The 27,071-nt window shown below is 36.5% G+C and overlaps 1 protein-coding gene across 2 annotated transcripts in view; it reads left to right on the top strand.

Annotated features, from left to right (window-relative positions):
* Nucleotides 1-27,071, top strand: part of EXOC6B (exocyst complex component 6B) — a 686,378-nt gene that overhangs the window by 296,660 nt on the left and 362,647 nt on the right. For both annotated transcript variants that reach the window (XM_062209648.1, XM_062209647.1), the window contains exon 8: nucleotides 10,548-10,616. In XM_062209648.1, the coding sequence (XP_062065632.1) occupies nucleotides 10,548-10,616 (69 nt within the window). The remainder of the gene's footprint in view (nucleotides 1-10,547; nucleotides 10,617-27,071) is intronic.

Raw genomic sequence — 27,071 nt, 5'->3', positions numbered from 1 at the left:
GGTGACTTTACCTGCTATGCCACAGCACCAGCCAAAGACTCCATACATTTTTACAAGTAGTGAAATTTTAGATTTGGAATGCATTGTTGTTATAGATTGGTCAGGAATGTAATTTTTGTGATTTTTAAAGATAAAATACAAATAAGCCTTCCAGGTTACATATTACTTATGAGAAGGGGACATGGTGGTATCCCATGAGGATAGGACTGTTGTGAGGATTAAGTGATGCAGTGTGTATAATGCTCCTGTTTCAGTGCTTGATACATACCATGCTTTCACTATATGATACTTAGTATGATATGACTCTGTGCTTTTGTTTTTGAGTAGAGGTAAAATGTAAGTTGGTGTAGGTTCTGGTAATGTATATTAACATGGGCTACTGAATTCCATGGACTATATGTACACAAGAAAAACCTGCTGAAATCAAGCAGTACTGAGTAAGAAATAGTTTGAGAAAGTAGGTCTATGGTTTTTTGTTACTAGCTTACTTCAGAGCTTTTGCATTCTTTGAATACTTCACTGGTGCCTCACATATTACATACCTTATATTCCAATTTGTAATTCTCTTAATTTATTTACAAACCATTAAGGAGCAGTGTCTTCCACAGCACTGATCAAATAAATGTTGACCAAATGGTTCAGGTCAGGTTTAACTCTCCAGATTTTAGTGCCTCTTTTGAAATGTGAAGCTAGCAGGAGAAAATTACTAATTTTTGTACAAACACCATATAATAGGAAGCCTTCTGGGATATATTGATGATTATGGTTGTGTTGTGGTACTAATTTTGAGGTGACAGGGTGTATTTAATTGCTAAGGTTGTCATAACAACATACTATGCACTGAGTGGCTTAACCAGCAGAAATTAATTTTCTCCTAATTCTGGAGGCTAGAAAATCAAGGTAAGGTTCCAGAAGGGGTGGTTTTTTTTGAGCCTGCCTCCTTGGCTTACAGGTGACTGTCTTGTGGCTGTGTCCTCACATGGCCTTTTGTCTTTGTGCACACATCCTTGATGTTTCTTCCGTTTCTTATAAGGACTGCACCAGTTCATTTGGATTAGTGCCTGCCCTTATGACCTTATTTAACCTTAATGCCCTGTCTCTAAATACAGTCACAACGGGGCTTGGGGCTTCAGCGTATGAATTTTGGGAAACACAATTTATTCTGTATCACAGGGTGATGGGAATGTACCCAAATAAGACTTGCATTAATAAGGTACAAATGCAGTTAGCTTTGTGCTCTTATGACAAATCATGTAATTTCTCTAAGCATCTCTTATCTATAAAACAATGACAGTGATTATTTTTTTGTCAAATGGCTTGCAGAATAGTTGTTGTTATAGTATCTGGCCCAGATTTCAAAATGTTTATTGTTAGACTTTCTATATTGACAGAAAAGTAGCAGAAATTTATAATTTCTTAAGAAGTCAAATTGAAATGAATGTCATTAAAATTTTAACTTCCTGAATCCAGAAGTTGAAGATTGGCAGCCCATGGCCAAAAACAGCTTTCAAACTTGTTAGCTTGCATGATGCTTACAATTTAAAAAATTACTTGCTAACCTTTTGAAGTCAGTTGATTTATGCAACTCATATACAAATTTCCCCACTTGTCCCGATATTGTCCTTTATAGCAGATGTTTTCTTTCATTTTTTCCCTATAGCCACATTCAGATAAATATCTAGTTTCCCTAACATCTCTGTGTTTAGACACAGATGGTTATGTCATCATGTGACTAGATTGAAGTTAGTCATTTTTGACAGGAATATTATAAAGGTCATGTTACATTATTTTCATTACACCTCATCAGGAAGTATATAATTAGTTAAGCCAATGTCTACTAGATTTCTTTATTGTAAAGATACCTTTCTTGCTTTGTAATTAATAAGTGATCTATAGAGTGATACTTTTAGGCCATGCCATGGTCATAGTCTCTGTTTTTCGCCCAGTGTTTCTATGATGGTTGTAAAATATTGATTTTCCAATTTTTATCATTATTTTTTTTGACAGGCAGAGTTATACAGTGAGAGAGAGAGACAGAGAGAAAGGTCTTCCTTTGCCGTTGGTTCACCCCCCCAAATGGCTGCTATGGCTGGTGTGCTGCTGCCAGCGTGCTGCGCCAATCCAAAGCCAGGAGCCAGGTGCTTCCTTCTGGTCTCCCATGTGGGTGCAGGGCCCAAGCACTTGGGCCATCCTCCATTGCCTTCCTGGTCCACAGCAGAGAGCTGGACCGGAAGAGGAGCAACTGGGACAGAATCCGGTGCCCCGGCCGGTGCTGTGGTTTAACAGGCTAATCCTCTGCCTCGCGGCGCCGGCACACCGGGTTCTAGTCCCGGTTGGGGCGCCGGATTCTATCCCAGTTGCCCTTCTTCCAGGCCAGCTCTCTGCTATGGCCCGGGAAGGCAGTGGAGCATGGCCCAAGTCTTTGGGCCCTGCACCCGCATGGGAGACCAGGAGAAGTACCTGGCTCCTGGCTTCGGATCAGCGAGATGCACCGGCCGCAGCGGCCATTGGAGGGTGAACCAACGGCAAAAAGGAAGACCTTTCTCTCTCTCTCTCTCTCTCACTATCCACTCTGTCTGTCAAAAAAAAAAAAAAAAAAAAAAAAAAAGAATCTGGTGCCCCAACCGGGACTAGAACCCAGAGTGCTGGCGCCGCAGGCGTAGGATTCGCCAAGTGAGCCATGGTACCGACCCAATTTTTATCATTATTTAACGTTGATTAGTTGCCATTCTTCTATAAAGATTTTCCTTTCATTACCTCCATTTTTTTTAGTGTCATTGTTGGCACATAGATTCTAATTTCTTAGTGGATTATATTCCATTGTTTTCCTTAATTTTGATTTCCCAGTTGTTCTAGATTTGGCCATTAGGAGTCTTAACTATTATCCACCCATGTTTGAGCACGTTTTATTTTTTTAAATTAAATTATTTAGTTTTTAAAGTTTTTTTGAAGATTTTATTTATTTATTTTAGATTTAGAGTTATAGACAGTGAGAGGGAGAGACAGAGAAAGGTCTTCCATCTGTTGGTTCACATCCCAAATGGCCGCAACAGCTGGAGCTGCACCGTTCCAAAGCCAGGAGCCAGGAGCTTCCTTCAGGTCTCCCACATGGGTGCAGGGGCCCAAGGACTTGGGCCATCTTCTACTGCTTTCCCAAGCCATAGCAGAGAGCTGGATTGGAAGTGAAGCAGCTGGGACTAGAACCAGCGCCCATATGGGATGCTGGTGCCACGGTGGTTGATTAACCTACTGCGCCACAGTGCCAGCCCCAAGTTTTTAAAGTTTTAAACAGATTCAATATAGTTCATAGATTTCTAAGAATATAATGATATTCCTTTCTTCCCTTGCTCTCTTCCCCCCTCCCTCCCTCTTTCTCTCTCTCCTTCTTTTCTTCCTTTCTTTCTGGAATAAGGTGTTGTAGGTTCACTCCAAGCTCTGCAGCAGTTTTAGAATTAGCCATTTCTTCAAAGAGGTGTCATTCCTTTTACTGGTACTGATATTTAGAAATTGAGATGTAGGCATTACATATGTTTCTTCGATGGATAGAGCTTAGACTTACACCATACTGATACACAGACTTTTTATGAATCATGAATTAAAGCTGATACTTCTTATTTTAATCTAATGTCCCAGGTTTGTCCTCTTGTCTCATTCTATATCTGTATCTCTTAGAAGTCTAGTCCTCAAAGTATCAATATATTTGCTCATTTGCCTAATTATATAGTACACACAAAGTAGTGTCAGAATTGCTACCCAAATGATACTAAAAACTGTAAATTTATTAAGTTCAAGATTTCTTGTAATTCTCTTAATGTTACATTTTTTCCTACAGGACTGTGTAGTTCAGAGTACTGTGTTTAGTCTTCTTAAATGATTTTTTTTTCTCTGTATTGTTGTTAGCAAATTGACAAGTAGTTGGGTTTCTGCATTTATTTATTTATTTATTTTTTTATGGTGTCCCTATTCTTGCTTAATTTTAAAAATATGTTAAATGTGAATGTGGTTTAAAAGGCAAAACCACAAGAAGATATATTCAGTGAAATCCCATTTTCATTCTTGCCCTTTCCACACTGCTCCTACTCTCCCTTTGTAAGTAATTATTGTTGTTAGTTTGTATTTATACACTTTTCAGTATAGCTTAAACAACATGATTCTTTTTTTTGGGGGGGGGGCAGGCAGAGTTAGACAGTGAGAGAGAGAGACAGAGAGAGAGAGAGTTATAGACAGTGAGAGAGAGAGAGACAGAGAGAAAGGTCTTCCTTCCATTGGTTCACCCCCCAAATGGCCACTACGGCTGGCGCGCTGCGCCGATCCAAAGCCAGGAGCCAGGTGCTTCCTCCTGCTCTCCCATGCTGGGGCAGGGCCCAAGCACTTGGGCCATCCTCCACTGCCTTCCTGGTCCACAGCAGAGAGCTGGACTGGAAGAGGAGCAACCGGGACAGAATCCGGCACCCCGACCGGGACTAGAACCCGGGGTGCTGGCACCGCAGGCGGAGGATTAGCCTAGTGAGCCACAGCGCCGGCCAAATAGTCAAACAACATGATTATTAATAACATAATACATATATATTTTTATACTTGAAAATTTGTTATGAAAATTATTCCATATAAGTTCATAGAAATCCTCTTAATTCTGCTTTATTGCTAATTAGTACTCCATAATTGTACCTTATTCCATGTTGTTGTACCGTAATTTATTCACTCAATAGACTCATGTGTGAGCATTTAATGAGTCTCAATAGTTTCCTATAAAAATAAGCTTTCAAATGCACTGCTATTAGAATAGCTAATTTTTTAAAAAGTACTGACAAAGTCTGGGCAAGGATGGAGAACAATAGGGAGAGGAAGAGGGAGAGGGAGAGGGACAGGGAGAGGGACAGGGAGAGGGACAGGGAGAGGGAGAGGGAGTTTTTAGAAGTTTATGTAGCAGAGATGCTAGTTCTTTCTCTTTACTATTGTAACACTTTTTTCTTACTATTTTTGATTGCCTTAATTTCTCCTCCTTTCAGATCTTTTATATTTAATGCCACATTTAGTGCTAAATAGCCATTTTTGCCTTAGGTTTTACAGTGTTTTATCATATGGTGGACCCCTTGGAAAATAATGACCAGCTGAGTACTGATATTGTGGTGTAGTTGATTAAACCCCGCCTGTGATGCTGTGCCCATATGAATGCCATTTTGGATGCCAGATGCTCCACTTCTGTTCCCAGTTGCCTGCTAATGTGCCTGGGAAGGCAGTAAAAGATGTCCTCAGATCTTGGGCCGCTGCCACCCACCTGGTAGACCCAGATGAAGTTCCAGCTCTTGACTTCGGGCTGGCCCAGCCACCTGGCTTTTGTAGCCATTTTGGGAAGTGAATCAGTGGATGGAAGCTCTCTCTGTCTGTTTCTCTTTCTCTCTCCACTCCCCCCACACCGCACTCCACAACTCTGCTTTCCATACAAATAAATAAAGCTTATTAAAAAAAGAAAGCAATAGTGACCAGTTGAATTTTGTTTCATCATTGGAGCAGCTGGACTTGAACCAGCGCTCTTATGGTATGCTGGTATCATCGGCGGCAGCTTAACCCACTGCCCAACAATAGCAGCCCCAGTAAAGAATTCTTGAAGGATTGTGGACTGTCCTCTGATTTTGGTCACAGGTTCCCCCCCCCCCCCCAATGCTTCAAATTTTCTTCTGTCTGATGCAAATTAATTGAGTAAATGGTTAAGGGATTTGTTTAAAAAGACTCTAATACTTTGTGACATTTTAGTAAAATTTTGACCTTTTTAGAATAGGTCTCTAGTTAGGGTATTCTTATATGCTGAAAGGCAGAGCAAAATCTTTGTATTTTGCTAATTGTATTCACTTAGAATCATAGACCTTCTAGTTTATTGGTGTGTCTGTGGTGTTTAGTCTATCTCCATGAAAGCTTATGTCCAAATGGATTCTACCTTTCTTTTTTCCAAGTTTTAGGAAGTAAAGTAGTTCAGAAAAGCACAGTGGTGAAAAATGTTTGCCAGGTATTTCCTGGCTTCCAGACATAATATGGGCAGTCACAATTGATCCTCTGAATGCAAAGACATTGCCCCTTCAATTGTTGTTTGCTATCTGTGGAAAAATGCCTGGTACATTTTAATGACTTGATATCCAACTAATGTTCAGAAATGGGCACTAAGTCCCTGCATTCATTTAGCAATACCGAGAAACTGTTTTGGGTAAAGTGGTAGTCAGAAATATTTTCAAGGTAGAGAAATGGCTCAAGTAATTAGTGAAAAACATATCTAAATTCCTCACAAACTTCTATCATCATCCTCATTTTGGATGATCCATCTGTTTTGAAAGGCTTCTTAAGAGAAAAATAAATGGTGAGAGAGGAAAACAGTGTGTGTTTGACAGAGTTTGTGTACACGGATGGGCCTGTCTTGTGGGGCAGATACATGAGCAGCAGGGCTAGAGTGTGCTAATGCATTTCTTCTTGTGCTGTCTTTATCAACAGCATAGGTAAGTCTCTCATACTAAGTTTGCTGCTTAGTGGAGAGAGGTAAACAACTTTTTCTTTTGTATTCATTTACCCTTTTCTAAGAATATGCTTATCCAGCAGTAAAATAGTTGGATTTATCAGGTTGTTACCTGCATATAATGTTTTTTCCTGCCTTCTTTTATTATTAAGTCTTTTAAAGTTAATTAGTAGCAACAGCTACTACCTGGGACTCCTTTTGGGGAGAAATGAATTCGAAAAATATTAAATCACTATATCTGTTAAAATTTGAGTGGCATCATTTATTTTAAAATCAAAATTTCCTTTTTTCTTCAATTTCTGAAAACAAAAGTTTTCATAATGAGAGCTGTTCATTTTTCTTCTTTTCCTTACCATCTATTATTCCCATGTCTACTTTGAATCATTATGTTTTTCTCCAATAAAAATGATCTCATATGCTCTTAAGATTATTTTTTTTGGAGTGCATTTCATTAATTCTATTTCTAAATTTGCTTTTCTTACTTTGTAGTTTCCTTTATCTTCAAACTCTTTATTTGGTCTTCTATATTGTAGCTTCACATGAAATCTGTAACCACTGTTTAACAATAAGTATTCCACAAACAATGGAAACTATTGCTTTGACCAAGTTGTTAATATTTATCATGTTATATTTATACTGAGTCATTGTATTATAACAGAGTAACCATATATATTCATATTCATATTCAATGAATACATGATTTCTAATGGATAGATATGTGTAATTGTAGAATGAAATAGTTGCCTCATGATGTTTATCTCTGGGTGTTGTAGCACAGTTAACCCACAATTCTTTTACTTGGTAATATTATCTGCTACTGAAAAGTATTTCCAAGTTATCTTAATTTAGGTAATAATACAGCATGTTCTGGGCCCAGATATCTTAGTTATTGAGTCTACAATCTTATCTACTATTTGATCCTCCTAAAAAGCAGAGAGATTTGAGCTGGCAAAAGGCAATAAGGCTCTGTATTCAGAGACTATATAGGGAATTAGGTAGCTGCTGTCCTTGGTGATGAAATTATTTCATGTGAATTCTAAAGGAAAACAATTAGTTAAAAAAGAAGGATAATCTGGCATATACTATTTGTGGCTATTGTTAGTATCCTCATAGATCTATTTGAACTTCTAGAAAAATACTGACTCCCGTATCTTAATGTCTTGAGTTCCTGACTGCCAGGCAGAGGAAATGTTTAACTATTTTAATCATGTTTCTGTATCTCGGAAAGAAAGCCCTTATGAGAGGAAATGACAAGGTCCTACCACAAAGTTATCTCTTATCAGTTATAGTCTTCAGTCGATAATGATTTGTCAAATTTGGACATGTGTAAAATGCAAGGGCTGTGTTATTTACTTTGGAAAGGAAAAATTAGATGAAGCTGATAAAAAAGGAGTCATGGCTTTTGTTAGGAGACAGAAACCATTAGGGACAGTCATTGTTAGCTTAGGAAAGTGTCCTTGGACCCCTCCCTCTGCCCCAGCTGAAACCTAAGCCCACTTGAATCATTCTTTGCAACTTGAGGGGAGGGAGGGGCAAAGGAGGAAAGAAGTGTGAAGACAGCTTTGACAGAAAGCAAGTATTTTAAATGGAGAGCAAGATGTAGACCTTAAACAGACCTATTTCTGTGAGTCAGGAAAAGCTGCCCTTTGTTCTGGTTCTCTTCCCGCCCCCCATTTATTTAGGTTTTTGAAAGTTCATGTCTTATCCTTCACAACGTGTAGCATTCCTTCACGTAGTAGTGTATGTTGCTCTTCTCCTTTCGCCTTTCTGTCGATGTGATTCTTTTTCATTTGTGCAGCAGAGAAAACACAGCTAGCTCAAAGCAACATGAGTCAGTGCATACTTTACATACCACTATCCTCGCAGCGCTCCTCTGGGTTCACTCCTAGTGTTCCTCACAGAGGGGAGCAGAGAGGAAAAATGATTTCTAAATTTTAGGCTGTGTTGGGGGTGGAGGTAAAGATTGTGAACTGAAGACTCATTTTGCTCTTTGATCATTTGTCTGTATATCAGGGTAGCAGGCAGTCAAGGGCTTAGGAAGACTTAACTGGATGCTAGTTCCAGAGGCCAAGAAGCAGGAGGGCTTGTGGGTCAGGGCACTGTAAAGTGTTCACAGCTGATATAATGATGCCACAAGTTTCACAGAGAATAGGTTGGGTTGTAAATATTTGCTGAAGATGACAGAAAGGCCTTTGCCATCTCTCTGCTATTTGAGTTAACATTTGTCTTAGCTGATAACATTTGTCTTAGCCGATTAGTGACCACGTATCTTTCTGTAAGTGCCCCTGTTGGCTTGTTTTCCAAAGATTCGTAGGAAAAATACTCCTTAATTTTACATATGCATGTGTTGTTTGTATGTTGGTTAATACTATTGTGAATATAATTTTTTAACGTTTTTCTGGTTTTCTTCTTTTGAAATTGTGTTTCGCTTTGCGGTATAGCCTCTGGTTTTCTGGCAAGATAAAAGAAATTTCCTGTTTTTTTGGCAAGATAAAATAGGCTCTGGTTTTCTGGCAAGATAAATTTCCTTCAAATCCCAACTTTGCAATCAAAGAGGGGAGACTGGAAAGATGCTTTAATGATGTGGTCATTTCAGACAAGAAAACCTCAAATTGCTTATACTTGCTGACCTTTTTTGTGTTATTAAAATGAAAATGAGTGTGTAAAGTTACAGTTTGTGTTTAATTTTTTAATCCTACATTTTCTTTAACAGCATGGTGCCCATCTGTCCATAAAATATTTTCCTCAGTAATCTGCATTGCTTGTTAACTCTTCTACAGGCTTGTTTTTCTTATTTTAAGTCAAATTATTCCTGGGCCATGGTGTAGGATCTTGAGCAGCTCTTACCATCAGTCTTTTAGATTCACATAAAGGTTTGTTTTGCATGTTGAGAGAAAATACTGCACTATGAGGTACTTAGATGTAGAGACTTATTAATCTTTGCCCTTACGGATATGAAGCAGATGAACAGAATAGTTAATAAATTTGAACCAATATTTATTTTATGTCTTTGTTTATAAAGAAATTAATTTATTTGAGAGGCAGAGATAGAGTGTGCCCATTCACAAGTCCATTCCCATAAACCCTCAATGGCTTGGATTATACTGGGTTCAGAGCTGGGAGCTGGGAATGCAATCTAGGGTTCCCACACGGACAGAAGGAACCTTATTATTTGAGTCATCATGTCTGCTTTCCAGAGCCATGTTAGCAGAAAGCTGGAGTCCAGGGCTGGAGCATGGAGGCCCTCTGATGTGGGATGCAGGTTTTAACCACTAGACTAAACACCTTCTGCAAACGTTTCTCTTTTTTCTTGTTAAATCCCTCTATGCTTATGTCAACTGATTGCCTCCTGTTTTTAAGTTGAGGAAATCTAGGCCAAAGTAATCATGACTTACTCATTATAAAGTCACATAGCAAATCAGTTTTAACACTGAGACTGGACTCCATTTCTTAACTGAGGTTTTTTTTTTTTTTTTTAATTTTACTTTCTCTTTTGATGTCTAGGTTTAATTAAATACATTATTCACACTATCATCTGCAGGTGTTACTTCTAGGTTTGACTTTTCCTTTCATGTTCTTACTTTTCACATTGTCTCTCTTTCCTTCCTAGTATATTTTTATATTTAGCTTGTGTGCTATCTTATTTACTAATTCTTGTACCTTTCAGAAGTTGGTTGGCAGGCTGTTTAATTCCTTTTGTGTGGTAAGTTTTGTTTTTTATCAATGAAACTTGTTTTTTTATGTAAACTACCAAGTTTGTTAGAAGACAAATTCAAGTCATCAATGTCACATTTCCACATCCAAGATATTTCTCTAAAGGCAGGTGCAGGGTCATTGCCTCCTGTTTCTTTTTTTGTCCTATCCACCCTCCTGGGCTTTGTCCCAGCCTTGGTGTATGTCTTTTGTTAATACTATGAGAAAAATACCATTTAGAAGCTAGACCTGATTTTTTTTTTTTTTGTTTAACATTTGTGTAGTTAAAAATGAATGCAGTTGCTGTTAATGTCTTTGTGTGAAATCTTTTCTGTTAATCTTCTGTTTCTAGGTACCTGGGGCCCAAGATTTGGTAGATTTCTCTCCTGTTTATCGATGTCTACATATATATTCTGTCCTGGTGAGTGTTTTTCTGGCTCTAACAAACATGTATATTGAATTCAAAATGCTGCTTTCTCATTTTTGGTAGCTTTTCTGTTTATTATTGAGAATGAAGGATAAGAAGCAATTGTTGTTTATAGAATATTAATTATAAAAAATAACTCATCATTAACTTGCTTCTTTAGTCTTTTATTTTCTATGTGATATGCTCTACATGGTAACATTTCTATCTATCCTCAAAAATTACAGATTATAAATATAAATATTCAATAATATTCAGATTTACTTTTAAATTTTGGTAATATATTATTTAAATAAAAATACCTTTACACATTAAAGTAATATTTGTGGAAGCTAGTTGCTGTTTTATTCCTGATGACAACTGCTCCTTTTGTCATAGAAAGTACACGGTAATAGGAACATGTCTGGGAGGAAATATCATGAGTGTTAATGATATTTGGGGAAATGTCCCCTTTCCTCCTCTTGGTGGTAAACCTACTGGCAGGCACATAGAGTCACAGAGTGCTTACAAAAATTAAATATCCACTGGGTACATGCTCCCCACGTAGGATCTCTGTCCTTAATGTGTTTTTCTATGAAACTTAAAAACACTGCTAGTCGAACAATACCCTATACCTTGTGCGGTTGTGTGAATGCAGCCTGTTGAAATCCTTGCTCAGTATATACTAAGTTGATCTTCAGTATATGAAGGTAATTGAAAATGAAACTCGATAAAGGGCGGGATGGGAGAGGGGGGGGGGCCACGGGAGGGAGGGAGGTTGGGGGGGGAAGCCACAATACAAAAGTTGCACTTTGTAAATTCACATTTATGAAATAAAAAATAAAAAAATAAATTAAAAAACCCCAAAATTAAATATCAATAAAGGCAAAATAATAAGGAAATCCACAGTTGATTTTTTTTAAAAGCAAAGTTTGGTGAAGCTTATATCAGATTGTTTTTATTATGTTCAAATATGTCTTATTGCCAAATTTGTTACTCATTTTCTTTCATCAAATATTTAACATAGTTCCACTTAGTCATTACTCTTGACAGTTTGGAACATGGACTATGGACTTTATGGTCTGAAATATTTTGTAGTAATCTCCATTAATTTTAGGAAAGGCCTAGTAACTTCCTTTCCTCTTTCTCCTCCCACTTCCTGTTCATTTTCTCTTCCTCTTTCTTCTTTCTTCTCGAGTTCTCTCCACCTGATATTCCTTATTATACAAAAATGAAGGTGAATGTAGTTTGAGTCAAGATATCTAAAACAAGTAGACAATTCTTTTCAGTCTCAGATGTGGGGAATTTAATATCTTTTACATCTCAAGATGTAACACTCTCATCATTTCACAAAGGACCCTCTTTTATTTTATTGAAGTATCTTTTTTTCCACCACTCTTTATCCCCAAGCCCACTTATTTCTCAGCTCCAACTATACTAACACTGATATGTTTAATACGTGGTTGTGGGTGATTCTGTGCTCTTGGAAAAAATGTAGTGATTTTGTGTATTCCATATGTTTCAGATTACTCAAATGGTATTGTGCTGTGGCTCTAGTCATACTTATATTTTCATTCAGCACTATTTTATCTGTCGTGTTAGAGTCTGTATATTTGGTTCATGTCTTCCAGCTACTGCATGATAGTTAATTAGTGGTTTTTATTTGCTATTTTAATAATCTCTTACTTTAGTCGTCAACACTTAAAGTGTCTAACATTCTCCTATAACAAATAGTATTTCCTTATGAATGTGTGTATACGTTTTTATACCTTGGAGTGGAATTGGTAGATCATAAGGTATCATTCTCAATTACATAATTTTTATATGTAATTTATAATTTATAATTTTTAGCTAGTGGTATTGAATGGCATTTTTCAATTTTAATTTGTGTCTCTCATTATTGGTAACACTTGTATTTCTGTTTATAGACTTACTAATCATTTAAGAGTTTTCTTATATAAAATACCTATTTTTTAACCTTTGTTCAGTGTTTGTATTGGGTTTCTTTTGTTTTTCTCTTTATTGGAAAGAGAAATTTTAGAATTTCCATACATTGTTAATATTGACAATGTATGATTCCAATGTCTTCTTTTTCCCAATTTGTCACTGGATTTTAAACTATGTATATGTTATTTTTCATAAGACAAAAATTTTTAATTTTTATATAACCAGTTCCATCACTTTTAGCCTTATAGTTCATAGCTTTTGATTCATGCTTTATCAAAAAAATCTCTCTATATCCCAAGGTCACAGAATGTTCTCCTTGTGTTTCCTATAATATATTGTTATTCACATTTTTATGTTCATATGTTTTGGACTCACTGTTGTGTATAGTATGAGGCATGGATGCAACCTTAATCTTTTTCTATATGATGAGTTCAGTTTTACCAGTTTCATCTGCTATAATGTAATCTGTGTATCATCTAAATGATTCTGGTTAGTACCATTGGCATAGACTAAATTTCCATCATTATGTATTTTTATTTTTCTGAACTCTTTTTTCATTTTATTTGGTTTTGTAACATATCTAAATATATGGTAAAAAAAGTCCCTTTTTATTTCTCTTCTTTTAAAGTCCCTTAGTTTGTAGACCATTTCCATACCATATACTTTTGAATCAGCTTAAGTTCATAAATAAAAACTCTTCTTGAATTTTGATTTGAATTGTTTGACTTTACAGATAGATTTTGGGAAAAATTAACTCCTTAATGCTAAGTCAATATAAGATCATTTTTCCCATAAGTAAGAGTTTGTGGTTGTTATATTTTTAATTCTTATTTATTTATTTTCATTTTGTTTGAAAGGCAGACAGACAGAGACTGAGAGAACTCTTCCACTCTTGTTTATTCTTCAAATGCCTACAACAGCTAGAGTTAGGCCAGGTAGATGCCAGGAGCCCAGAACTCAATCCGGGTCTCACATGCGGGTGTCAGGAACCCAACACTCTGCTGCCTTGCCTCCAAGGGTGCACATAAGCAGGAAGCTGGAATTGGAAGCAGTGCCAGGGCTCAAATCCAAGTGCTCTGATACCAATGCAGTATCCCAAGCAGCATTTAATTTTTTTATTTTTTGACAGGCAGAGTGGACAGTGAGAGAGAGACAGAGAGAAAGGTCTTCCTTTTGCCGTTGGTTCACCCTCCAATGGCCGCCGCGGCTGGCGCGCTGCGGCCGGCACATCGCACTGATTCGAAGGCAGGAGCCAGGTGCTTCTCCTGGTCTCCCATGGGGTGCAGGGCCCAAGCACTTGGGCCATCCTCCACTGCACTCCCGGGCCATAGCAGAGAGCTGGCCTGGAAGAGGGGCAACCAGGACAGAATCCAGTGCCCCGACCGGGACTAGAACCCGGTGTGCCGGCGCCGCAAGGCGGAGGATTAGCCTATTGAGCTACGGCGCCGGCCTCCAAACAGCATCTTAATCATTGTGCTAAATGCCTACTCCGAATAGGATCTTTAAAATTATTTAATTGAACTTCTTAAAAACCAATGTTAACAACCTCAAGGATTTTTTGCTACATTAATAGTGACATAATGATAGTTTTTATGGCAGTTTCCTATTTTATTTTCTAATTAGTTATTGCTGACATTGAGGAACACTGTTGTTATGTGTAAGTTGATCTTAAGTCTGGTAACCTTGCTCAGCTCTTCTAGCTATGCTAGTGTTTTTGGTTTAGGATAGGCTTTCTGTGTAGTCAACTGCATTGTTTGCATATATTGACTTTTTTCTTTCTAGTCATAAAACTCAGTGTTCTTTTCATTCTCTTACTGTATCCACCAGAATCATTTTTACTTTATTCATTAAGGTACTAGTGGATATTTGTGTCTGATTTCTAATTTTAAAGAGAATTCATGTAAAGTGTTTCAGTTGACTGATGTTTATAGTAGATTTTTGGTAATTTTAAAAATCTAGTTATTCCTAGATTTTTGATACTTAAAAAACATAAATGAATATTGAGTTTTATTGCATTTGTTTTTCACATATATTAATATAATCCTGTGGATGTATCCTTTAGTTCAGAAACATGGTAAATTACATTGATATATTTTTTCTGACATTAAATCATTCTTGCATTCTTTAGATAAACTTCACTTGATTAATATGTATTACTACTTTTGTATCATCCTGTGAAAAATAACTCCTTTTTTTGTGCTTTATTATTAATATTTTTGTATTTGTTTATTTGGTCACAACACAAGCCTGTAAGTTTCTGTCTTTGTGTGTTGTTCTTATGTGACTGAATTTATTTTATTATGTTATTTTAATCTAATTCTAGAGAGTTGATCATCTCTCCCTTTTTTCTGTTTTGTGAAATGACTTATATAAGATAGAACTTATCTGATCTTTTGAAAATTGGGTAAAACTCACATATAAAGTCATGGGAATTTTTCCTTGACTTCCTCCTTTCTCCCTTATTTTCTTCCATGCTTTAGGATTTTGTTTAGTCTCTTCAGTAGTATGTATGGAAATGGGGGTTCAGAGTTTTATGTAAGGTAGATGTCCAGAAAATGAAGCATATTTATTCACATCAAATTTCAAGGTTTATAGTAAGTTTCATAATTGAAATTGAAAACTCAAGTGATTTTTCTGTTCAAATTATGCAGTCTATGGAAATGAATAGTTATATGTTTGAAGTTATATTCTTGTTACCAACAGCAGTACTAGACATGTTTTAGATACTAAGTAAGTATTATTTGTATAAACAAATAAATAAATATATAGTAGCTAAAGAAACTAGTATGTCTGAACATTCATTGATTCAATTCTTATTCATTTATTTTTTCAATAAACACTGAATTGCACTTCTATATGAATTGTATTTGAAAAAGAGAAGATGTATACATAAATCAAGGATTTATGCTTTAAAATGATAACAGTGTCCAGGAGAGATGTTAGGTTGTTGAATGATTATGACAGCACTATTTGTCATCATTGTATGTACATTAGTATTTTTTAAAAAGGTTTATTTTATTTATTTGAAAGTCAGAGTTACATAGAGACGGAGAGAAGAGAGCGAGGTCTTCCATCTGCTAGTTCACTCCCCAAATACCCACATCAGGTGGGGCTGGGCCAGGGCAGGCCAAAGCCAGGAGCCAGGAGCTTCTTCTGGCTCTCCCACTTTTCCCAAGCCGTTATCAGGTAGCTGGATTGGAAGTCAGGGCTTGAACCCACGGCCATATGGGATGCTGGCCTTGCAGGCAGATGCTTAACCTGCTACACCATAATGCCAGCCCCTATACTTTAGTTTTTATAAGCTGAATTATGATGTTATGATACTTTATTTGAAGTAAGAATTCTAACAGTGATTCATAAGTGTGTTGAAATAATTTATTGCGCATTTACAAGCTGTCTAATCTAGCTTAGCTTTCTTGTGTATGAAACAGTATAATAATTATCTGCTTAGAGCAGTCACAGATACTGAATGAAGAATGCCTGAATGCCTGGCACATAATTACCACTTAATAAGTGGCCATTGTCCAATGGGAATTTTATATATCTGAAGCTGATGGTTAGTTACATCATTGGCATTGTTAAAAAATATATGGGGTAAAGTATAGACGTTGTAAGTAGGGGTTCTACTCTTTGTCATCGAACTTTACATTTAAAAATACACATTTTTAAGGTATAAAGACTATGTAGTCGTATTAAACTGTGTTGGAAGTTATAATGTATTGGTAGTTTGAGATCATAGGCTCTAGAAGAGCAAGAAGACCTTCAACTTTCCATTTAAAATTAAATCCTACACAGTGGTGTTCTGTGATGGTAAAATGGTTGATCTTCATAAATTTTTACAGTTGTTTATATAGCAGAAACAGATTTCTGTCCCATTCACAGCATTTCCTACTTTTGAAAAGGTACAACTACTGGTAGGAACTCATTTCTGTTCTTTGAGATATATGTCTATGTTTAAGGAGTTTAGATGGTAACTGACATATCTACTTTGCTACTGGAAAGGCCAAAGCATGTATATCTTTTAGTGCTGACTCTTCAGAGTTTTCTGGGGACTGCAATTTGTCAATTCTCTATTTCCTTATTCTCAAGTCACTAATTTGTATTGTTTCATAGGAAAGGATATTTAAAAATGGATTACTTAACATGAATATTTATAATGTAAGGTTTTTATTATATTTAGTATAGTTAATAATAATGTTAGGACTTAAGAACAGAGATTTGAAGAATGGAGAAGGGAGGATCAAGGAGAAAATAAGTCATACTTCTGTTCCTTCTCATTCCAACACTTGTTTCCACTTTTTCACTTTTCGTTCTCTCATCAACCCAGTATCTTCTCTTCACATCACAACCTTGAATCTGTATCTTATTCGACCTTTGCCTTTGTTGATGATTTTCATCTTAAAACTCTCAGTCCCTTTGTCTTCTTTTGCAATATATTCTTCTTCATAGTCTTTGTGGGCTTTGCTTATTTGTATCCCTCACAGCTCCCAGGATTCTACATTTGTCCCACTTCTATTCTTTTTTTTTTTTTTTTTTTTTGGCCTTTCTTAAATGATATAATCTACTCCCCTGGTTTGAAGTGTTCATGACTTCCAAATCTGCACCTTCACTCTCAGCTTTTCCTAGAGCTTTACACTCGTGTATGGAATTGTCCATATAACCTAACCTTCTGGACATTCCTTAGCTAGTGCAAACTGTTTCACTGTGTGTCTTAAAATGGACCCATTATCTTTTGCCTGCCCCCAATCCAATTTGCTTCTCCTAAATTTCTAATTTCTAGTGATCTCAGGTAATAGCAGCATTGTCTATCTGATTACCGTCCAGAAACCAAAGCTCTTTGCAATCCAATATGCAGATCTGCCAATCTTTCCTCTTAAATAGAGTTTACTCCTCCCCTATCCTGTAATTATTGGCCTAGTTCAGATTTTTACCCGAATTACTGAAAGCAGTCTCCTTATCTGGTATTTCTACTTTAATATGTTAAGCCTTTAACTCAGCTCTGATTATATTTATGCTAGTCTATCTAACATACAAGTGTATGTTATCTGTTTGAATTCTATAATTGGTCATCTACAGTATAAAATATAGAAGTGTGAATGACATAAAATTATGTAGAAATATGGACTATCTCACATGTCCTGCTGGTCATATTTTTGCTACTTATCACCTTGCTTTAATATACCAAAAGCGTCAAGTTCTTTGAATGTGTCATGCTACTTTATGCTTATCATTATTTCCTCATGCTAGTCCTTCTGCCTGAATTTTTCAGTTTGCTGATATTTACATGTTTTATACTAATGTCCTCCCACAAATTTTCCTGATATTCCAGGTTGAGGTCAGCAGAACTCTTCCTCCTTCACACTATTATAGGATCCAATGCATATTATGTTAGTACTTACTGTATTATATCATTATATTCTAAATGTGTTATTTTTCCTTAATAGATTGTAAGCTCTTTTAGGGCAGGTATCACATTTATCCATTTTTTAAAAGAAATAATCCCTAACACTTAGTATTAGTAGCATATAATACCCAATAAACATTTGCTTTTGATTTTGAAAGATAACTACCCTCGTTTTGGCCTACAGATGAATCCAGTGTTTTAGTCTCAGGCAGTGTTGTACAATACCAGGGTTGGAACTTACACAAGGGAAAACAGTCCTATTGATGTCCAGCGGAAGGATCATAACATAAGTAACAAAAAGTTCTAATATTTTGTCATTTACAATAGTGTTTATCTGAACTTTTGGCCTGGAGGATAACAAGGCACACTTTGAATAAACATGGCAATATTTATTATTTTTAGTGAAACCGACCTTCCATTCACCCCCCTTTTATGACTGTGCTGCTTATAAATTCCCAAAGGATTATTTGAAAAATCCTACTTATATCTGCCAGCCTTATCAGTAGGGCAGGAGTTCACGTATTGTAACAGGAGGTCAGATTTCGGTCATGGTCTTATAGATGGGGCCAAGCACCTGTAAATTCTTCCTTTGGTGACTAAAGTGAAGTACAATATCAAACAGGCAGTGAGACTTTTCTAGGAAGTGCTGAACTTTGGCAGGAAGGGCAAACTTTGGCAGGGGGAGGGGAGGAAAGAAAGTGAACAAGGGTCAGATAGTGGTTAATTGAGTCTTTGTTCCTTGATATAATAATGCAATGGAAGTGTGTGGGGTAACGGTAGGTGTATTTCATGGAATTGTTTTAATAATTCTTAGTGGTTTGAATCTTCACATACAGTTTAGAAGTGAGTAGGTAAGGAATAGAAAATAAAGGATATATTGTAGTCATTAAAGAAAAAATTTCATAAGGAAAAACAACATAAACAAATTCTATTAAGTAAATGAGGAATAGTAATAATTATCTCAATTTCTTTACATAATGTAGTGGTAGTTATAAAGGTAGATGGATATGAAGATAGAAACTAGTCTGTCTTGCATATTTTGAAAAATTGTATTGACCCAATATTGTCGACCATATATATAGACAAACATTTGTATTGCTTTAAGCTCATTTATACACTGCTTCTGAATCTTCTCCAGGTTCACTGCTTATCCACTCTTCTATCACTGGAATGCCTATGTACACTCTCTGTAACTCTGTGGAACACCCTGGGTGTTACTTAGAGAGGCTAGAAGAGCCAACCAGAAAATATGACCATACCTGTCATTTGTGGGTCTTATTTTTGATTGTATCTTCTTAGTATCTTTGTCTCCAGTGATTTACATTATATATTCATTTAGCAATTTCAATCCCTAGATTAAAATAATGTTGACACAAATGTACAACTGTGAGTTAGACACTTTTCTGCATGTGTTTTACACTACAATAAAAATTTTAAAGATTTCTGACATCTTGGTTTCAGGGATAACAATACTAGCAGTGTGAAGATACTTGAGAAAGCTCATGGAAAAGTGAACATAAAAGATAAGTTTATTTTGATACAAAAATTTTTGAAAATGTGTAGTTTTTTCATTTCTATGAACTTTTTGAAGACTTCTCTTCTACATGAATTTTTAATAAGTGGCAAGTCCTCAGTATTACATGAATTATAATAACCCCAGTTATATTTAATACTCCTCCAGCTTAATACTTAAGCTTTAAAATAGACTAAAATCATTGGGAATATTGTCATCATTACAAAGATCCTAGCAAATGCAATATTTCTCCTATGTTTTCTTGCATAAGAGACCTCTGAGAATTTGATGAAAGCTGTGATTTCTTTCACCAGACAAAATGCACACATGTACATGTGTGTGATATTTTGCAGAGAATATCAGAAGCTTCCCCAATTCCCTGTACCTTGTCCTGAGTCCCATAAGAATCCCTCTTCTAAATGCAATTAAAGGCTAAGTCAGGTTTCAGATACCTAATGACTGCAGACCTATATCCCAGAATAGCTTACCCCAGTTTCATTTGCGTACCTTCTTTTGTATGTCTTCTAAGAACTCCCTACCACCTTGTCTTTTTCATAATTTGGAAGTCTTGCCAAAATCTAAATTTAAAAGCATATTTCAAAGTGACTGTATTTTGGTGTCATAAATCTATTTCCTGGACAGCCATTATGCATGGCAAGCTGTGACCTATTTTTCTGTTAGGAATAAGTTAATCTCAGCAGCTAAATGGAAAGGTTTGTCTCCTGAATTGTTCTACTTAGAATGGTCCAGAGCAGAGATTTAGAAATAATTATGAGAACTGTTAATTAGTAATTGATCCAAAAGTAACTGTTAAATTTCAGAATATTTTACTGATTGGCTCTTAGTAATATTTCTTCTTAAGGACTTGGCTATCATTGGGAGAAGTGAATCAGCAGTAGAGCTATTATTTACCCACAATCTCATCACAACCCTTCATGACTGCTGTAGGGGTGGAGGATGGAATAGAGTAGGGTGGGCAGGAATCTTCCTGGAACATGTTCCTTCTACTCTTAATCTGAGGATTTCTGCTGGTATGTCTGCATTGGCGGCTGGGAGAAACTACAAAAACCATGGTCATGTAACAACAGATAATAGCAAGGAAAAGATTTGGAGAATGGAAACAGGAACAGATACACACTGTTCTTAATGATAGATTCTCTAAAGTGTTAGGGGAGCTTCTTAAGGAAATTAAAGAACTTTAATGGCAATTAGCTATTGTATGAAAACACTTAGGAAATAAATATTTGAATCGTCTATGACATTACTCGACCTTTCAGTTCAAGAAAAATGATTACTTGTAGCATCCTCAAGGTTAGACTTCATGATCCTTTTGAATTGTGTAACTGGAATAGTTGTTGTTTTTATATATTTGTAATAATATCACCTTGGATTTCAAATTAGTTGGCAGTGCAGTGTCGTAGTGCTTCACAGATTGGACTACATTAAATGGGTGACTTAATCGTGTGGTACAGAGGAGGAGGGCATCTCCCTGGATGCTCTGACTCATGCCATGAAGGAGTTCCTTTCATGGCACCAGAATGAAGACTTTTAGGATTTTTTTCTTGCATTTTTCTCAGAAGGCATTGTAGCTGTCTAATAATCAAAGTAACTTTAGTAGTAAGAATTAGGACACATATTTAATGTAAATATTGGGTGTATTTTGATAGCTTATTTTTTTAAAGAAAATGATTTTTTTTAAAAAAAAAAGTAGTGAAACATTTCTGTTGTATGTTGATATTAAGATGGTAGATTGGCAAATGAAAAAGAACTCATACCTCAGTCTCACAGATTTGCTAACACTTCTCACTAACCATTGATCTGACGGTGCATTTTAATAAATAGAGCTGTGACTGGCTTTATAAATTTTCTTTAAAATTCATAGTATTTCCAATAGTCTACTACTTTTTTGGGAGCCATTCCACTGTTGGAACTGTTGAAAACTAATCCGTGATTTGAAGTCTTTGAATGTTTCACCAATTATTAAATGAGCATTTAAATACTGATTTAGGTATAAACAGTTCATTTACTATTCCTATGCTAGATATTAAAGCAAAGGACAAATGCCTCTATGCACAATTTGAGGTGCTTAGACTTGTGAATACATTTTTTTCTTATTTGATATTTCTTATTTGTTATGGACTGAGGGAAACAACACTTTATTTTGTCAGTGATAAGAAATTGGAAACTCTGCCCCAGCATTGCCAGAGATAACAGAGCTTACTGATCCACATTTCCTTAAAGTTGCTCCTGTAGCTTTAGTTCAGGGGAACACTGTCTCATCAATAAAAAAGTAAAAATAAAAAGGAAGGGGTCCCTGTTTCATTTGTCTTGAAGTCTGTATACTGTATTGCCCTCTTGGGCTTTTCACAGTTCACATTAGTATATTCAAGTGTATATTGAGGAGATCTACAAATATAACCAAACCAAACCAAAACCTGTTAATCCTTAATTTAGCCTGTGTGTCCTAACGCTCTGAGAGATACAGAGATGATTGGACACTTTACTCTCAAAAAGTTCTCACTTTACTGGGCCTAAAGAAAATCTGCTTTGGAAGAGACCTGAAGGTGACTTGATTTTTTAAAATATCCGTTGTGTTTGAAATAAGTAAATGTTCTTTGGTAAACAAGACAAGAGCATTGAAACTTTAATGGAAAAATTTTCCTGTGAACAGTAATTTGAAGTAAGTAGGTACCATTTTCAAGTCTTTTGGGATAGCATTGGTTCTACAGAGGAATTCAGATATTTTATATTTGAAATTTGTTTTTTAAGAAGTTCAGGTGACTTTAATATTTCTGGACCCTATTCTTTCTGATACTTTTTATCACTAGTACTTTACTTTTGTGTTAAGTGGACTTTATTTTCCCTCTCAAAATATTCATCTGCTTTACTACACTATCTTAGACGAGGGTATGTTGCACCCTTGGGCAGCCAACTTAATACAACTACCATTCAAAAAGAGCTGGAAGCTTTCTGGTTTGTTTCCATGGTGATTTCAAGTACTTGTGAGCAGTAAGAACATATTTTAAGTATTTTCTCTAGAGGTTTTTTTTTTTTTAATGTGGAAAGTTTTGCCCTGAAATATTTGGTAGCTTCTAGTCCATTTCTGATACTTAACAGGTTGCCTCATCAGTCTCCTGCCATATCTTACTGCCTCCTAATTTCACTGACACACTAGTGCCTGGTGAGGTTAGATAGGCAAAAACACTGCATAGATCATAGAAAAAAGCTGAGGGTGAGATACTTTGTGCACTGCATTGATAAGGACACAGGAAAAGCCATTTATAGTGATAACTTTCCTGCAGTATGGGCTAATGGGCCCTGGTTTGTAGTAGCTGTAATCTAACTTCTTATAATTGTCATAGTGCTCTTTTAACCTGATGACCTTATTACCCATGGGCATACATATCATTTGGCCTTGAATAAAACAAGAGGGGGAAAAAGAGAGTGAGGTCTTTTTTTAAAAAGTTTTCTCGATGTGCTTGCATTCATTTTTCAAAATACTTGCTTTGGAATATTTAAACTTGTCACGTGTGCTTTCTTGTATTTTAACAATAATATCTCACCTAAACAACTTTAGATACCACAATAATATGATTCTTTTTCGAGCTCTGACAAATCAACACGAACTGATTTTCCCAGTAGCACCTAGTAATCATTATAAGTAATTTTAATCTTATCAAAGCTGTGCTTAAAATATGTGCTCTAGTTTCTCATTGTTCTCAGAATTTAGTAAATTTCTTCATGTGGTCTCTGTAGCCTTCCATTTGCTATTCTTGGCATAGTCTCTCAGCTCATTGCTCCTTCCTGCTCTCTGCCTGTGCCCTGCGTACACTGCGTGTGCTCTCACAATGACGCTGGTGTGTGGGCAGTTCCCCTTCCTCAAGCATACTTCTCATCTTCTTTCTTCTTCCTGCCCCTTCTGAATTATACTGCAATTCTCCCATTAGCACGACTTCTGGATTGGGTATTTGTAGCCTTCTATTGCTTGTCACAGATTCACAAACATCCAGTTGGATCTCTGGCACTTTTTTTTTCTTTTCTTATTTCTACATTTTTCTTTCTACAACCTGTTTTGATTATAATAGCTGAGTGTATTTATTTTAAAATTTTTAAGTTTTCTTTTGGCTTACCTAAAGTGATTTGTATCCTAGATATCTGGCTTAATACCTTGTCCCAATAGTTTTGAATATCACAGGTGGGGGCCGTTAATAACTGTAGCCAGAGCCTGGTGATCTAAACAAGAGGTCATATAGGGGAGAAAGGAATTTCCTATTGTCTCATAGGGGAGTTAGGTCATTCAGACAGTTATGTAAGCTGCATGTACCAAAACGATCTTACCAGAAGCGAGTGCCATAGCTGGAGGTCATTTATGATGTTTGGTGTGACTTTTGCAGCAGTTCAGATTGATTGCCTGTAACCAAAACCCACTATAATGATTTAAACAGAGAGGTTTTTTTTTTAAACAATAATATGACAGTATTTCTAGATCTAAGCAGCTTACTGTGTTGTGTGTGTGTTTTTTTTTTTTTTTTTTTTTTTTACAGGTAGAGTTGTAGACAGTGAGAGAGAGAGAGACATAGAGAAAGGTCCCCCCCTCCACTGGTTAACTCCCCAAATGGCTGCTACGGCCGGCACTGTGCCGATCCGAAGCCAGGAGCCAGGCGCTTCCTCCCAGTCTCTGAGCACCTGGGCTATCATTCATTGCCCTCCCGGGCCACAGCAGAGAGCTGGACTGGAAGAGGAGCAACCGGGACTAGAACCCGGTGCTATATGGGATGCAGGCGCAACAGGCGGAGGATTAACCAAGTGAGCCACGGCGCCAGACAGCAGCTTACTATTGGTATAGTTGCTCTACTTTGTCATCCAAGGCCTAGATTCTTTTTTTTTTTTTTTTTTTTGACTGGCAGAGTTAGAGAGAGAGACAGAGAGAAAGGTCTTCCTTTCTGTTGGTTCACCCTCCAAGTGGCCGCTACAGCCAGTGCGTTGCAGCCGGCGTGTTGCGCCCATCCGAAGCCAGGAGCCAGGTGCTTCCTCCTGGTCTCCCGTGCGGGTGGCAGGGCCCAAGGACTTGGGCCATTCTCCACTGCCTTCCCGGGCCACAGCAGAGAGCTGGACTGGAAGAAGAGCGACTGAGACAGAATCCGGCACCCCAACCGGAACTAGAACCCCGGGGTGCCAGCGCCACAGGTGGAGGATTAGCCAAGTGAGCCGCGGCACTGGCCAAGGCCTAGATTCTTTTAGTAATTCCAGTCCTCTGTCTTTTGCACATAGCTTTGTTCTTAGGCTTGCAAGAATATTGCATCTTTACATTTCAGAAAGAAAATGGGTTGGGGAAGCCAAAGCAAAAAGCTTGTTCTATGTGAATTTAATTTTATTCATCAAGGAAGAAGTAGTCAACATACTGAATTATTTTAAAAACAATTAAAACTAGAGAACTGAAATATCTACAGGCTTACTCACCACCGCATTGTGTTTTTTAAAGATTAGGGACAAATCAGATAAACCAAATCCTGACCCACATACGTCATTCAACTTTTCACAGTCTCAATTTTCCCATTTTTAAAAGTGAAAATAATAGTTTTCATCTAACTTTATTTCTGTGACAATGAAATCAAAGAATATACATAAAAGCACCTACTCTGGAATGTACTAAATCCCAAAGAAATATTTCTTCTCTCAACCTGCACATACTCTGCCCACGCCCCAGTCAGCAAATATTCACATTATAGAAAGGATGTGTTAAGAATGCAATGAGGAAAGAATAAGGAAGCAGCAATGAGACTACCATATGTATAGAAAGAGAGACACAGATAGAAGAAATATTGCAAAATTACATGTTTCCTTTCTCCTTCATCCAATCCTCTTTTCATGTAAAAACAATTTAGAGATTTAAAATGGTGACATGTTAGTGGGAGAACGGCTTTTGTATACCCTTTGTTTCATCATCTCGTTTCACAAGAGTAGCAGGATACTTAAATTACTCACCTAAATTCTACAAGTGGTTAATAGTGGAATTCAAACTAAAAACTGGATATAAAATCTCTGTCATATCTTCTTTCCTTCATCAGTTGTCTTTATCATCAAGCCACCCAGATTTATTGTGCCATATGTGACATGTGACCTATTCTAAGCACCTTATAAGTGGTAACTAATTTAGTCAGTATTTTATATTATAGCATAATATGGTATATAATAGATACATGACCTTTATAAACCTAGTCAGCTGTGATTTTTCTTCTTCCAGTCAGGAACCAGTCCTGATTTCCTGTTGATAATGATTAGGAACTGGGCTTGGGGTGGATAGGCCTCCTGTCTGTGTTTAGTTCATTTTTCCAGGTAGTTTTTAACCTTTCAGAGTTGCTTCTGATGCATATGTTAACAATTCTATACTTTCAGGTTTTATGTGGCAGCGTTTGTCAGAATTTTTGCTCAGGTTGTCCATACCATCTTATGGGGGAGGCCTGTGACTATAGTCATTTTCGGAAAAAGAACAGAGTTTCCCTCCTAAACACCAAGATCAATTTCTTTCCTTGTATGAAAAGCAAGCTTCTCTGCTTGCTAGGTTTTTTTTTTCCTTTTAACTTTAAATCATGTCATTGAGAGTGAATGGCCCAAACCAGACCATGCTTAGTTGCAACTGGTTGTAGGCTTAAGTGGTCTATAGTGGCTGATTGGGAGTTTTTAAAAACCATTATTCAGAGTTTTTTCAAAGGCACTGAGAATTTTCTCTAAGTTTAATTTTATTTGGTCTGTTGTCTTTATAGATTTCCTTCCTGCATTATTCAGAAATTCAGGATTATAATTTCTTTAATGAAATAGAATAAAGTAGCTGGGCTTTAAAATTTTAGTGGAAAATACAAATGTAAAAGAGTTTATGAGTTTGAGTATTTTCATTAATAAAAAAAATTAGGCATGCTACTAATAAAGAGTTATATAAATGAATCACACATATTTAAATAGAGGAGAATATTGGGAAACAATTCTCCACAGTTCTTCATCTCTGTATGTCTTGCAAGCTGAAGCAATAACTCTGTTCCAGATCATCTTTTCATGGGTGTTTGTATAGCCAGAAACTTTGGAAGGTAGGGATAATGTCTCTAACTAGAGGAAAAACAGATGCATGTCCAGCTTTGGAAGATAAAAATCATGTTTTCTATGGAATAAAGGGGTTTGGGTTCTCTATGTCTAGATTTGCTTATCTTCAGTGCAAGTCACTGTATGCAGGTGCTACCTTGACCTTTTCACATTGTCATTTGGAAATTGGGACTCTGGGAACTGCTACAGTTAAATGCCTATACTCTGATGATTGTTACTGATGTGATTGGTAACATTTCTTTGTCTCTGATCTTGGAGAGTTTCATAATACTGACATGCTTATTTATTGGCTTGCAAGTGGATAAAATCTCAGATCCTTCATGGTTCTTCATTTTGTAATTTCTGCAATAAAAATTTATTCAGACAAGAGTCATTAATAAATAGGAATTATAGGGAGAGTATATTGTAGGGGATAAAATATTTGTGTAGTCTCTTTTTTAAAAAAAATTTTTTTTCAGTTACTTGAAAGGCAGAGTGACAGAGTGAGGAAGGGAGATAGAGATCTATCTGGTGG

This window comes from Lepus europaeus, chromosome 13, assembly GCF_033115175.1.
Source record: "Lepus europaeus isolate LE1 chromosome 13, mLepTim1.pri, whole genome shotgun sequence".
NCBI lineage: Eukaryota > Metazoa > Chordata > Mammalia > Lagomorpha > Leporidae > Lepus > Lepus europaeus.
Note: the sequence above shows the minus strand (reverse complement) of the source record. Positions and strands in the feature narration are given on the sequence as shown.